Source organism: Oryzias latipes, chromosome 17 (assembly GCF_002234675.1).
Source record: "Oryzias latipes chromosome 17, ASM223467v1".
Lineage (NCBI taxonomy): Eukaryota > Metazoa > Chordata > Actinopteri > Beloniformes > Adrianichthyidae > Oryzias > Oryzias latipes.
The window spans coordinates 24,435,616-24,450,537 of NC_019875.2; the positions used below are offsets into that span (position 1 = coordinate 24,435,616).

General features: G+C 36.8%; 1 protein-coding gene across 1 annotated transcript in view; it reads left to right on the plus strand.

The window, feature by feature from the left end:
- Positions 1–14,922, plus strand: part of tnn (tenascin N) — a 35,467-nt gene that overhangs the window by 5,153 nt on the left and 15,392 nt on the right. Inside the window, exons 2-9 of the mRNA XM_004079245.4 lie at positions 996–1,196; positions 1,344–1,535; positions 1,740–2,114; positions 5,115–5,248; positions 5,336–5,465; positions 7,873–8,055; positions 8,422–8,511; positions 13,626–13,889. Of these exons, the coding sequence (XP_004079293.1) occupies positions 998–1,196; positions 1,344–1,535; positions 1,740–2,114; positions 5,115–5,248; positions 5,336–5,465; positions 7,873–8,055; positions 8,422–8,511; positions 13,626–13,889 (1,567 nt within the window). The 5' untranslated portion in view covers positions 996–997. The remainder of the gene's footprint in view (positions 1–995; positions 1,197–1,343; positions 1,536–1,739; positions 2,115–5,114; positions 5,249–5,335; positions 5,466–7,872; positions 8,056–8,421; positions 8,512–13,625; positions 13,890–14,922) is intronic.

Here is a 14,922-nt window from a genome sequence, read left to right on the forward strand (position 1 = left end):
AAAAATGACCTTTTTCAAAACTTGAGACTCAGAGGAAGTGAAGTGCAACGGAAAAGATTTGTAATTTCTCTGGTCTGCTCCACATTTTGCAGTTGCAAAAATATACAATCAATACAAAACAGACACAACAGAAGAAATGGCATGTTTAGTGTTATGTCCATGTTCTTGTAAAACTTACAAAAAAAAATCCAATGTTCTTGATGTTCCACACTGATCATGAGATTAAACTCAAATTACGAAGACATATCAGTTTTAGACTGTCAGAAACAGATAAAATTCAGTCTTCTCCTAGTTTTTTTTCCCATCTTCATAAACGTGTTAGCCACATAGTTGTAGAAAATAAAAAATTAACAAATCCTAATTTCCTGTCTCTTTCAAAGAGCCGTGAGCTGTTACAGCTGTGCTCAGGAACCATTCGGTGGTTTAACCCGCAATGCAACCCCTCAATTCTGCATGTAAAGCAGGGAGGTATTGGGTCCCATTTTTAGAGTCTTTGGTACTATCCAACTGTATTTGAATCCACAACTGCCCAGTCTCAGGGCGGACACTTTAATCATTGAGCTGTATGTGTGAGCCGGATGTTTACACGGCAGTAGAGGATTAATAGTTCAGAGCATGAAAGAAGTAGCATTTGTTACTTACAATTAAAAGAAAGATGATAAAACAGACAAAGATTCTGCTTGTCAGATGAAGAAGAGTGAGAGAAAGAATTTTTGCATCAATTGCTTTTACTGTTAAATAAAAAATGTTTTAATGTTGCAGGTTTAGCTCAGCAAAAATTGTTCACTTCCTCATAACGACCTGTAAACAATTAACCAATGCTCTTCATGCTTGCATTGCTCTCTCAAAGTTTGTTCTCTACATAACTTTCTTTTTTATTTACTTACATGCAGTTATTATGTGAACAGTAACCTCGATGCCTGTCTTTGTCAAGAAAAAAAAGGAAAAAACCTGGGAAAAATCCCCCAATCATGGGCTCTCACCTTCCTCTGCAGAAATGACCACTGGACTTCTACAGAGGGCCTCGTGTCTGCTGGTCCTACTATGCATCGTGTCACATTGTGTGAGCCTCACGGACAACCAGCCCAGTCCCTCAACCGCAGAGCAGGGATTGACCTTCAGCCACGTCTATAAGATTGACATCCCAGGGAGCTCTGTTGACACACTAGAATGTCTGCAACCCAAGGACGAAGCAGGTTGTACTGCAGCTAAAGAAACGAGAGAGGCAACCAAAGAGCACAAACAAACTGTGATATTGTGATCTGCGAATGTTTGTTTATTAATGAGGCACTTCAAGGTCTTTTAAGAGCTAAAACTTTAGTTTCTTTGTGTCATGTTCTTAGGTCTGCAAACAGACGTCACAAAAAACGGAGAAAATGAAATCCTCTTTAAACACAACATCCGTTTGCAAACACCAAAGTGTGACTGTGAGGAGTCAGAAAGTTTCAAGTCTCTCCTGTACAGAGTTAATGGACTGGAAGAAGAAGTCCAATACCTAAAGCTCCAGTGCGTCCAGGGATGTTGTAAAACAGCAGGTAGGCTGTCACAACCAATGCAGTTAGGCTGTGAAGGTAGAAGGTTGATGTTTTATTGAGGACATGCCAGCTTCCAGAAAAAAAATGGCTTATAGTATGCTAGCATATTTTAATGTGATATTTTGAAATAATTTGTGTACTAATTATAAAAAATAAAGAAGCATGGAAGTAGCTACAAAAAGTGTAACCTTGATATTTCTTCAGGTGTGGACACAAGTTGTAGTGGCCATGGCACTTACCAACAGGAATCCTGCAGCTGCGTCTGTACCCCGGGATGGGAAGGCCCTGATTGCTCCGTTTCTTCCTGCCCCGACGAGTGTAACGACAATGGCCGGTGCGTTGATGGGAAATGCGAGTGCTATGAGGGGTACAGTGGCAAGGACTGCAGCCTGCTGACGTGCCCGAACAATTGCAACGATAAGGGACAGTGCGTGGATGGAAAATGTGTGTGCTTCTCACATTTTACTGGCGAGGACTGCAGTACCCCAACATGCCCTGATAACTGCAATGGCAACGGACGCTGTGTGAATGGCCAGTGCGTCTGTGATGAAGGCCTTTATGGAGAGGACTGTTCCTCAGGTGAGCACTATAGACAGGTAAAGATGATCAATGCACTGAAGTTGTGTAAGTGAACATTTGTGACAAAGTTTTACAACTTTGGAGCTCTGCTCAAAAGAAAGTGATTGTGATCAATTCCCTTGTGAAAGTTACATACAACATCAATGGGTACTTGCCTAATTGACAGTATTATTTTAGATAAAGCCACAGCTGCTCACTGAGGAGTAAATAACTTTAAGAAGGTGCAGAGGTGTGTCAAAAAATGACAAACACCTCAATGACCTAAATACAAATGTACCTTTTATTTATCATTTTTTCTTTTATCCCAATTCTAAATTTTGCCCTTAATTAATTACATTAAAAAGTGAACTTAAATCTAATATATGTTTTAATGGAATTTAAAATAAAGTTTTGAAAATAACAAATATGTGAATTTCTAACTAAAGACATAACTACATTCTTAAAATAGTTATGATCTTTAAAAATAGATGTGTATGTATATATACATATATATATATATATATATATATATATATATATATATATATATATATATATATATATATATATATATATATATATATATATATATATATACAGAGAGAGAGAGAGAGAGAGAGAGAGAAAGAGAAAGAGAGAGATCAATCTCCAAACTTTATTTGTATTGCACTTTTCATATAAACATTTACTTTGAAAAGTACTTTCCATGCCCTATGATCAACAAAATGCAAAAATACACAATATTTAAATAGAAAGTTGTAAATTAAGTAGAAAAAAATGAGAATTTAATATCATGAAATACAGTGAAACTAATCAGTTAATTTTATTTTTCAATAAAATCAATACACAAGGAAATAGAAAATTACAAAAATAAAAAATAACATAAAATATATGATTACAATTAATGAAAAATTAAAAATACAAAGAATTTAAACGACTAACTTTAAACCAAATACTACATAAAAAAAAAAAAAAAAACGTTGAATGATTAAAATAAGTAAACTCGTTAAACAGAATTAATGTTACAAAATAAATTTTTTGGAGATAAAATGTAGACAAATAAGTGAATCGCTCATAAAAGACATAAAACATCAAGCTACATTAGCTAAAAAAGGTATGAAAAATTGTTGTCTTTAAAAATCTTCACAGAAGCCGATGCTCTCCGTTTCTCAGGGACAGGTAGGGGTCATAACAGTGAAATACAGCCTCCCCATTTTTATTCTTACATTGGGAATTGTTTTACAAACTCAAACATGAGGACCTGGGAGTTCTGGGAGTTATGTGTGGTAAAAGAAGATCTGAAAAACAGGAAGGGCTGAAACCATTAAGAGAATTAAAAATGTTTTTAGAGAAATGTTAAAATGAATCCTGGAACTGACAGGCAGCCAAGGCAAAGATCTTAAATAGGAATAATATGAACTCTCCTTCTGGTCCCTGTTAAGAGGCAAGTAGCTAAGCTTTTATTAAATCTCTGTTGCAGCCTGGTTGGAACACCAAGTGACGCCAACCATTATGATATTATTCTGACCTATGGAATTCAAAGCATTTCTCTCAGCAGTCACTTCAAATCCAGCAGCCGTCTAGCACTTTTGGTTGGCTGACCTATGTATTTGGCCTGAAGATAGCTAATGACATTAGGTCACAGAGTACCACAGGAATATACCAAGACCTGTCAGTTTTTCTAGGGGCTCCGTACTGCTTATAGCCTGCAGGAAAAACATCACCTTTCCTGCTAAATTCTTTCCTCAACCACTTATACTGGACTGCCTCAGGAAAGGAGAGCAAAATTGCATTCTTGAGCAATTTTGAGCCAGAGAAGCAGAAATGTGAATAGTAGCAGCCGAGCATGGAAAGAGACTTCATGGTGTAAGGGTAAATTTAACTTCATACTGATTTTTTGTTTTTCGGAGTAAACAAAAATCACATTAATTGAATAAAAAACTAAATCTCTCTCAATATATTTTACCTACTACAACTGCTTTTCATGTTCCTCAATATGATTCTTGCTCAAAATACACATTACCAACCTACATGTATTATCTTCAAGGTTTTATTAAAAGGAACTTTATCACCTGTGTGCAGGTGATAACAGGATACATGCTTTTCACCTCACAGTAGCAGGTCAGCTGTGTCAAACTCTGAGTTTCCTCAAGCTGTGCTGGCAGCTTGACAGAAAGCAGAGAAAGGCAGATCTGCAGCTTTGTGTGGCGGTCCTGTTGATCCAAAGCCAACGTCAATATTGGCACCTTGTGAGTGGAGAAGTCATAGTGGAAAAGGAAAGAGGGACGTAAAAACAAAAACTGATGTTGTTCTTAGGTGTAGGTAATAAACGCAATAAATGCTGGGAGCATGGGAGCAAAAATCTAAACAGTTGAGACATTCTTTTCTTTATGTGGCTATTTTTCATTTCAGCACCAGGATGTAGATGTTGATCTACATTCTGATATATGGCAGTGATAACAGTGTGGGGCATTGCATTCCTTGTAGTAATGTCTTTTCATGTTTTTAAATAAACTGTGCCTTTGTGCTTTAAAAACCTTTAGAAAAAAGGGTTTTACAGATTGGGCCTCTTTTTTAGTTTTAACTTGCTAATTTAATCATTCCAGTTTGTCTGATCTTATTAATCGGCAAAAGTTGTTAACATCTAAACCATTGCAGAAACTTGTTATTTGATTTAAGACTGCTTTCAAGCAATTTAATATTTTTTAGTTACTCTATGAGTCAGCTCTCTCCCACGATCTTAATTTTAAAAGAGCAACCTCTCAGATTAACCACTGAGAAGCCATGTTTAATTTCAGCTAGTTATTAAACACCTGATCTTGAAATACTGCTTCTGCTGGGTCAATGACTTCTTTGCTTTTTGTTATAAACCATTCGAAAAGGTGTCTTCAAAAGGCCTTAAGGTAAACGTCATATGGAGGTGTCAGTTAAGCTGGAAGACGTGAAGACTGACAGCCAGAGACAAGGGAATTCAGATAGCGATTTAAAAATAAATCTGATTAGAGTCTGCTTCTCTCTCAGTCCTATCACCTCAGGGTCTGCGGTTGGTCCAGCAGACTGACGTCTCGCTCCTGGTTGAATGGGAATCTGTTCGAGGGGCTGAGTACTATGTGTTGAAATATTATCCAAAATATGATGAGGGTTCAATGAAGCAGGTAAATTGTCGCTGTTTGATTGAAAGCATTTTAAAAACACGTTTTTTTTTCTTTACAAATTCCTCAAAGCACCTTCTGTTTCTCTAGATTCAGATTCCCAACACAAAGAATTCCTACCTCATCACAGATCTGACTCCAGGAGTAACCTACATTGTTGAAGTGTACGCTGTCATCAAACAGATCCAAAGTGAAGCAGAGATGATTGAAGCCACCACAGGTGAGTGCAGACATGTGATCAAGAAAAAACCCTAAAACAAGCTTAAAAATGTGTTTCCTGTTGATAGAATAATATTTAAAAAATACAGTTAAGTTTGATTGAAGGTAGCAGGATGGTCTAAAGTACGGATGGGGCTAAAATTCAATTCAATTTAAATAAAAATGCCCAATTTAGAGTTATTAAAAAAGTCATAAAAAAAAGAAAATGTTTCTCATTAGTGAGTAAAAAAGTTTAGAGCCCCACTCTAATCCTTTTTGATCCATTGTAAAAGCATTACAACTGCTCTTTTAATTATAATTAGGTCGTTTCTTTCCAAAATAAAAATATCTGTATTGTTTTCTACGACATAGTTTCTGCAGAGCAAAACTGCAGAGGAAAACAAAGACGTAAATTGATTTATTCATCTTAAGCAGATGCATCAGAATGGATTGTAGCTTCTACGTCACTGCTACAAACTTTTTCAAACCACCTTTTTTCGTCTGCTCCTGATTCATAACGATTTGGATAAAAAATACTCAGAAACACAATTTTAAGCTTAATGTTCTGTAAATATTTCCTCCATCATGGGAAAAAGGCCACAAGAACATGTTAAAAACACAAAAAACACGATTTTCATCGGAGTAGGTCTTTTAGTAAATTGATTACAGAAGACAACCGTGAAGCCCCTGGGTTCCAGCAGGTCCAAAGTGTTAGCAGAAGGTGTAATAAAGGCTCAGTGGAAATTCATCCAAACACATGGTACATTTATTTTTCAGACTTAAACAGAAAGACATCAGCATCATGTCTTGATCAGGGGAGTCTTGGTGACGCGTAAACAAATGACTACTGTGCCTGTTTCAATTATTCTAAATCAGCGCTGATAGTTCTTCACTCATCCTTTACTATTTATTTAGCTTAATGTGCTGTGCTAAAAAGCAATGAACAAGGAATGAGTCTGTCATTACTAAGTGTTTCATTAAGCATTGGTTTGTTAGATGTGAAATCTTAAAGTAATTGCATGGAAATGCCTCCATGGATGTGTTTAATGTAAGCTGTTGCTAACAGATGTGGTAGCAGACAGATGTGTAGAGTAAGAGATTATTTAGCAGAATTAATGGCAGTGACAGAGCTAAATAAGTGGGAGATGAGCTTTCCTTTAGAAAGCACGGAAAACCTCTCTAACGTGTTCTCACATGGGCGTAAGAAAACACGACGGCACGCGGGCTTTGACTGCGGCGCAAGCAGAATGAAGCAGGCATTCCACTGTCTGCATAGTTTTCATTTAACTTCAAACGTTGTCCTACTTCAAAAGACAGTAAGAAAATGTTTTCCTGTTTTCAAAGGCAAGAAAAGCTGGTATAAATTATGATTCTCTTTTCTTTTGGTGGGTTTGCCATTTTGTCCATATGTCGCAAATCCAGAAGAACCCTGTCGGCATGGTAACATTCCGGGTTGTTTAGCCCTCATCTGTAAATGCAATTACATTTAATTCATATTTCTCAAAAGCGTATTCTTTTCTATGGAAGGCTTAAAAAAAAAGCTTAGTATTTAAGAAGGAAGCCATTCAAGAATTTATACACAATGTTTTTCATCACTAAATCAATCTAAAATGTAAGATTTAGAAGAGATCTAACTTCAGCTCAAAACAAATGCAAATATTACAATAACAATCAAATCAATTTTTGGTAACTAGAATGTATGTTTTTAAAATATTGTTGTTCCTGTTGTTTAACCCATAAGAACCCAGACAAATTTGTCCTGAAAAATTAAATAATGTAGAATACATAACAAACCAGGTGGATCAAAACACATTTCTTCTATTCTTCTTTTACACTGATGTCACCATGGGTTCTTACGGGTTAAAATCTGTTGTTGGGAATTTTTCTTTTAATTTCACTTTTGTTATTTGCATGTTGGAAATAATTTACTAAAATAAAAATAAATTTTAAAAATAACAATTTCTAAGCTCACTGAAACGTTTAGTTGAATAATATTTCTGTTTTAAAACAATATTTACAAATGAAACAGCCGGTGTATTTAATCTGTGGATTTACCATTAGACATTTAAATAATCACAGTGATAAGTTTCCAACTTTTCTTCATCACCATCATATGTGTGGATTCCAAGCTTAATTTGTAGTGTTTTCTTAGTGTGCACATGCAAGCTTTTTGTTTCATCAAAGATTTGCAAAGACAGGAAAAAGCTAATATTACATTTATTAAATGAATTTTCCCCCCCAGTTTTCATATATTCTGAAGTGGTTGAATGGAAATTCCTTCTTGGCCCCTTCCTTAGGAACATCACATTTTAAGGAGCCAGGAATTCCTTTTAGAAGTCATAGGGACATGCTTCTGATTAACACAAATGCCCTAATGTAGCCATTGCATTCTGTACTCTCAGTTCCACCAAACCTTGTATCCTTCCCAGATGTCTCTACCATTGATGATATCCGAGTCCTTGGCCAGACGGAGATCTCTATCCTGGTGGACTGGAAGAATCCACGGGCTGAAGTGGATTATTTTAGGCTGAAACACACGCATCCATCAGGGCAGGAAGAGGAGCAGAGTGTGCAGAGGAGTCAAGAGGCACGCACCAAACACACTATTGTGGGTGAGTCTGGAAGCTGAAAACTGAACAGTGAGGTGTTTGTGAGCCAAATGCTTTAAAGTGGATACACATTTCTCAGTTGAGAAATGTTAAAAATCAGCTGAATGAAAACGGATAGTTCTATTTTCAATTGAATTCACACACACACACACATGGAGTCGATTCCCTGAGCTTTTAAAGCATGTATAAACATTCGTTCATAAATGTTTTTCTTTTGGTCAGATAATTCATAATTGGAGTGAGTCATTAGGGTTTCCATGTTTTGTTTTTTTCCTGAGTTCATGAACCAAAGAACATAGAAGAAGTGAGTAAGCCTAATTTTTCCTTAATGATTTGGTGTTAAAAAGAAAAATACACATTTTTCCACAGGTTTGTATCCAGGAACAGAGTACCAAATCTCTGTACAGGCCATCAAAGGAAACAATGAGGGAAAACCTTCCATTGCAGCAGGAGCCACAGGTCAGTAACATTCAGTGTTTTTAGCAGCAGGCAGAGTCCAGCTGTCCTCAAATTGACTGCTTGCTGATGGTAAATGCACAGCGAATGCATTTGTGAAAGACGGCAAGAAGTGGATGTGTCTGACTTTTAAAAAATGATAGCTCAGCCAAAACTGGAAGATGATTTAAGAACCAACAACGATAATCACATTTCACTTAGATCTGAACGGGCTACAGAATCCAGGAAAGCATTCAGCTTTTGTCAGATCATCCATAATTCAAAAGTGGTTGGAACCTAACAGGGTAAACACATAATCAGTCATACTCAGCTCTGACGTACCGTATCATTGAACTTGCTGTTACCTTCAGCCTACAACTGCATAATGAATACAGCAAATAAGGGCCACAATTATAGGTCAAGGATAGACAAGGCTGGAAATTACATTTAATAATCCCAGTGATTTTTAATCACTGAAGTGAGCACAATCACAGAGTGGAAACATGATATGGAAGGAACATCTAAAACGCATCTGGTGGTTAAGGTGAGAAGTACCGTGATTTATTGAGTCAGTCTGGTCATGCTATAGGATACCAGTCTATTTGTCTGTGTTTTGTACGGATTCTGGTACAGGGGTGGGGGTGTTTAATAATGTAAGAATCATTTCTGACATTCAGTAGAGTCAGATACAAACAAAAAGTTGTCACTTTACTTCAGTTCATCCCTTTTTTCTCTTACTTCTTTAATACCCTTCCTTATCTTAAATCAAATCTGACCGGCATTATAAAAAAAAAGTCACGTTTGCGTATATGTCAAAGTGCAACGCTTCTCAACAAATCAGCCAAGCTCGGTGTTACCAGATTCACACATCAAATCTTGTCCAACCTGGAAGCAATATGACTTAATATCTGAGGCACCGGCTTTCGCTTCGTGTGTCCCGCCCATTTCATGACGTCAACCTGGAGTCGACCTCGGCAGCGTTTCTGCGTCTCGCCCGCACAAACAAACAACACTTAAACTTTTGCAAAGATGGATGTGCACATTGTGTATATAAAAGAAAAGCGTTTTTGCCAAACATCTCCAGCAGAGAAAGAGTATGTTAGCCTGGGGGCGGTGCTGGCAGTGCAGACTCTTCCTGGAAGGGGCTTTTCTCCTTGGTCTACATCAACCTGAGAACCAGCTCGTTTTTGTGGATTAGGAGGGTCTGGTGCTCAGAGCTCAGGTTTTTAGAGGAATATTCAGAAATCCGTGAACAGATCAAAATACCGGTTTGGGGTCGTTTTTCGTGAGGAATTAACATTATAATACACTTAAAATCTCAAAAAAGTTGTTTTTGCATGTAGAGTCACTCTAGAATTCACATATAAGTCGCTTCTGAGTATAAGTCACACATCTGGCCAGACTATGTAAAGAAAACTGCGACTTATGATTAAGAATTATGGCACTCAGATCAAGGTTTTATATTAATTTAATTTAGTCATCAGCTTTTGTATTGTCAAGACTCAACCTTTTCTTCTTCCAGAGGCACACAGGTACCTGCATGTTTTTTTCTGTCTATTGCTGTTGTTACACTGTGAAAGTTTGGCTCCTACATGTGTGGTACAATCACTGAGTCTGTGAGTGTGAATGGGCTAATCTACAACAGACAGACAGTGGCTTGTCTCCACCTGAGCAGCGACAATCCATCATTTTAGGTATAACATGAAGAGGCTTACATGTGATTGAAGAGGATATTGCACAGCTCTCTTTGCCAGAGCTTCTGGCCTGGTTTCATGATGACTGGCATGACACTAAAGAAGAAAGCAGGCACATATTATCTCTCTAAACACGTTGTTTGCCTCCGGCCAGCATGTCTATGCAACAGGGAGGAGAAAAAGAAAAAGAATCAAGAAATATAAATACACTTATAAATGCATGCCAGAAAAGAAACTAGAAAAAAAAAGGAAAGGAGGTTGCATTAAAATACTAATTTGCATGTGGGAGCAGTTAAAAGTAAGAATGCAATAGGTATTCCATAAAAAGGAGAGGATATTAAAGGGTTAAAGTGAATTAATTTATTTGATTTGTTGAGACCTAACAGGAAGCTTCAGCCTTTTCCTGAGTGATTGTTATTTTTATCAGATTAATCAGATTTTTTGAAATGGAACAGTACAACCTGCACGACAAGCTACTGCACGTTTCATCTGTAGTTGCTATAAATTATTGGACAGACCTAAGAGCTCCTTTTTTACCAGGGGACTTCACAACAACACATATGTCACACATGCCATGCTGTAGTCTCTCTAAAAATGAGGCCCTATTGACTTCCTCTTTAAACATGGTGTATAGCTTCCACTGTACCGTGTACACGTGGTGCTGTGCTGCGAAGCTGAAAGTGATGAAAGACAGCCTGTTCCACTGTGCCCTGTGGTCAATGGCCCTGCTGAACACGGCACCCATAATGGATAATGTGTTTTCCAAATGACTTTAGCTACAGCTTGTGTTGTGTAGCCACAGATGCTGCACGGCAAGTGAAGTAGAACGTCTAAAGTAACCGGATCCATCATGCCTCTTAACTTCAGAGCAAATGATGGCTTTCAAAGCTTAAGTAATAAAAAACTAATAACGTATATGGTATGTCAGCCACCCAAGGCTGCAGCGGTGTACACAGCAAAAGAAAAAAAAAACACTTAGAACACTTCAAACGTAGGGAAAAATCTTGTGTTCTAAAGTGGAGCCCGTACATGATTTTGAGTGGGAACTTGATGGGAACTTTTAGACACAGACATATAGTATTACAAAATGCGAGTGGGTATAAAAACACCAGCCACAAAAAAGTTATTTTTTTTATTTCAAAGCCACAGCTTAAATTTTTGACTGACTATTTTTTACTATAACTCCATAAAGTGGCAAACTTGTTGATTGGCAGGTGGTTTGACCAATTAAAACCATCAAAATTTCAATTTTCTCTAAATATTACAATAATTCAAAGAAGTCACGCAATAGATGTAATCCTTATGTGTTTACCTTTACACAATCTTATTTCTCTCAAGAAGAAGCTTATTTTTTAGGACAAACTCATTCAAACTCTTTTCACCACAAGCTTCTTCAGATGAGGCCAGGTTTATTTTGATTTGAAAACTTCACTAAAAATAAAAATATTTAACCATTTAAGTTTAAAGCTAGCATTTCCAGTATGACAGTATAGTTTCGTTGCTCGTTGTCTTGATTTATTTCAGCTTTTATTCTGTTTCCCATCATCACTGCCTGTGATTTGCTTTCCCAGGTGGTTCCAATAGGATTTATTGTAAACATGTGTTTGCAAGAATGTGCTCTTTAGTGTGAGTGAGCTATGAGTAAACAGTTAAAGTCCATTTTGTCCCAATTTGTACTTTGACTCTTTTATGACCCACCATTTTTTAAACTTGGAGTTAAAAAAAAAAAACGAAGAAAAAAAAAACGGACTGTTATAAATTCTCCTGTGCAGTTCATCTCCCGTCAGGCTGTCAGGCTGTAACCACAAGGACAGGGAAGTGACAGCTGCAGAAGACAGGAGACAAAGAGTGGATGTGAAGTTAGACAGTTGCAAAACCCCTTTCTTCTTCTGTTGGTATCATCAATCACTTTTGAGGTTGACTACTGCACATAACTGACCTTCAGTAAGTTGCTGCCACAGAGGAATATTCCTAAATGATGATTGCTTTTACATTCCCCTTCACTTCCTCTGAGTCCCTCCTACTATGGCCCTGTGACGTCGTAATTCTTTCTGTCACCCTCTTTTTCACTTTCATCACCGGTAGCCCATCCAGACTCGGATGCTGACCTATCTGCATCTTCTGAATGTCTATATCCATTTCCTCAAACTAACATTTAAAAAACAGAGTTTCTGTATGATGATTTTGTTCCGGACTTGCATCTCGTTGAGGTTCGTGCTGTGTGGGTCAGTGAAGGCACCGTGGGTTGAGTTGTGCACAATTGGGCTGCTTGTGGACAGCTTCAAAGAATTTTTAAATTAAGCTAGAGTAAACATTTTTCATCTAACCCATCATTTTTGGTCCTTAATCATTTTTTCCCAATACACGTTTTTATAAAAAGAGGCTTCACTATAATTGGATCTTCAGCTGACAAAAGTCATTTGTTCAAAAACTTTTTCCTCTTGAAAACCACTGGTGCTGACTAATTTTATGAATTAATCACAAGGAACGGAAAATCTATGATTTCATAACCTCAACTGCTGCTGTTTAAACATTTAACAGGTGGTGCATTTGAAGTTTTCAGGGCTTTTTGAGGTTCTGGGAACCAGGAAATATAGAAGGTCAAAATGCATTCATGTTCTTTAGTTTGTCCTTTTCTCAATAAATCATAAACAAAAAGCACACACTGTACAAGACAGAACAAATCTTTTCCACATTTGCTTGAATGAGTTTTTTGTTTTTAATTTTAACATAATGGAAAAACAAAAAGTTGTGTGTTTCTTGAGGTTTTTTTTCTTTTTTTTTCTATTTGTTTAGGAAAAATCAGTTTGTTGCTTTACCTGAATTATTATGACTTATTCCATAACATGTAATAAAAATTGATCTTTCAGGCTAAAATAAATTAGAAAAATGATTAGTTAGTTATCTGTTTATGTTATTAAAACCCAATTTATAGCAGAATTTGACACAAAATAAGATATTTTGTCAAAAATAAATTGGTATGTATAAATTTAATTTAAACCCATCTGGAATTTTCTTTGTCTTTTTTTTATCATGCTTATTTTGACAAAAGTTAGGCTTGGAATTTGTATGCAGTCAGACTTTTTCCTATGCCTTCTGTGTCACGACTGTTGAAAATTAACAACCTAAGAATAATGACTTTTGTTTTATTGGGTTATTATAAAATGTGGCTGTTTTGCTAAAATTGCTTGACGTTCTTCTTTTTGTTACATATAATGAGCTTTATAGTTTGTTTTTTTTTGCAAAAAAGACAGTCTTATTCTGTTAGTGTTGTTTTTGTTCATATAAGAAATCCCAGATTTTTCTTCTTCTTTCTCTTCTTTTTCCTTTTTGTCATTATGTAAAATGCACTTAGCCAGTTTTTATGGTCATCGGATATACGAGATGGAAGTCCAATCATGTTTTAGGCTTCATTTCTTTCATTTTCTTTTAAAATCTTTTTAGATATTGATGCTCCAACAAACCTCATCACCACTGACGTCACAGAAGATACTGCAATGGTCTCCTGGGATCAGGTCCAAGCTCCGATAGAGGGCTATATGCTGAGCTACACCTCTTCTGAAGGCAGCAGTGCAGACATCCCTGTAGGCCGTGATAGCAGTTCATACAAGCTACTTGGCCTGAAGCCTGGCGTTCGCCACACTGTATACATCTGGGCCTACAGAGGAGACAAGGTCAGCGAGAAAGCTTCAACAGAAGCAGAAACAGGTAAACTTTGAATGGAGTCATGGCCCAGTTGAGTTTTTTTTTTTTAAGATCCCTTTAAAAAAAACACTCCATGTCATCTTTTGATCCATTTTTGAAAGCCTTTCCAGTAGTCTTTTGTTTACGATTATGCAGTTTTTAGCCAATAAAAAAACAATGTCGTTTTCTAGGACAGTTTGTGCCGTCTGTCAGTAATTCACCTCTGAGTTGTGGCCAGAATCGTTGTATGGAGCAACCCCGCCCCATTTCCCCTCCCCATTACTGAGTGTTCAGAGCAGAGAGCTTGTAGCCTATTTTCCACATCACACAGAAGCTCTTTTTCAAATGCATTTTTTGTCTGCATCTCGTTCACAACTATTTGAATCAAGAACAACTCAGAAATGTAATTTTTAACTTAATTTACTTCATAAATGTTCTCAAAAAATTACCACAAAAACATGTTAAAAACAACAAAACACCATTTTCATTTGGAGCGGATCTTCGTAAGCTGCATGTGCAAGACTTACATGTGGGTGAAAGATAAACAAAGATAAACTAACCCAGATTTCTATGACTATGAAAACCTCCAATCTGTACAATGCACCGATGTTCTTAACCAGGACACTTTTTAGCTTTCCCTTTTGCCGTTCAGGGGGAAGACAGATGGGCTTTTTCCTTTTCATATGGTGTTTTGTAAAAAAAAAACCAAAAAAAAAACCACGGCTTTAAATCAAATACTTGAATTTATGTGAAAAGCTGTTACTTTTGATCATTTATGTGCTGGAATTCAGGGATAATTTTCATGACCTTTTGTTGTGCTGAAAAGTAAAAAGCATCAGTTCTGGCATTTCACAATAGGCTCATGAACCTCCCTTATTCTAACTGCCATGGGGGCGCTTTAACTCTGACTGAAACAGGCCATTTAAAATAATTAGCAAGGATTCCTCATTTAAAGCATTTTTTTTAGCCTTAGGCTAAATATGGGTTAAGAGGTTTGAAAGGACAAAATTTTTCTTGGTCAACAAAGCCAACTATTTAGCCTTTCATGTTATCCTGT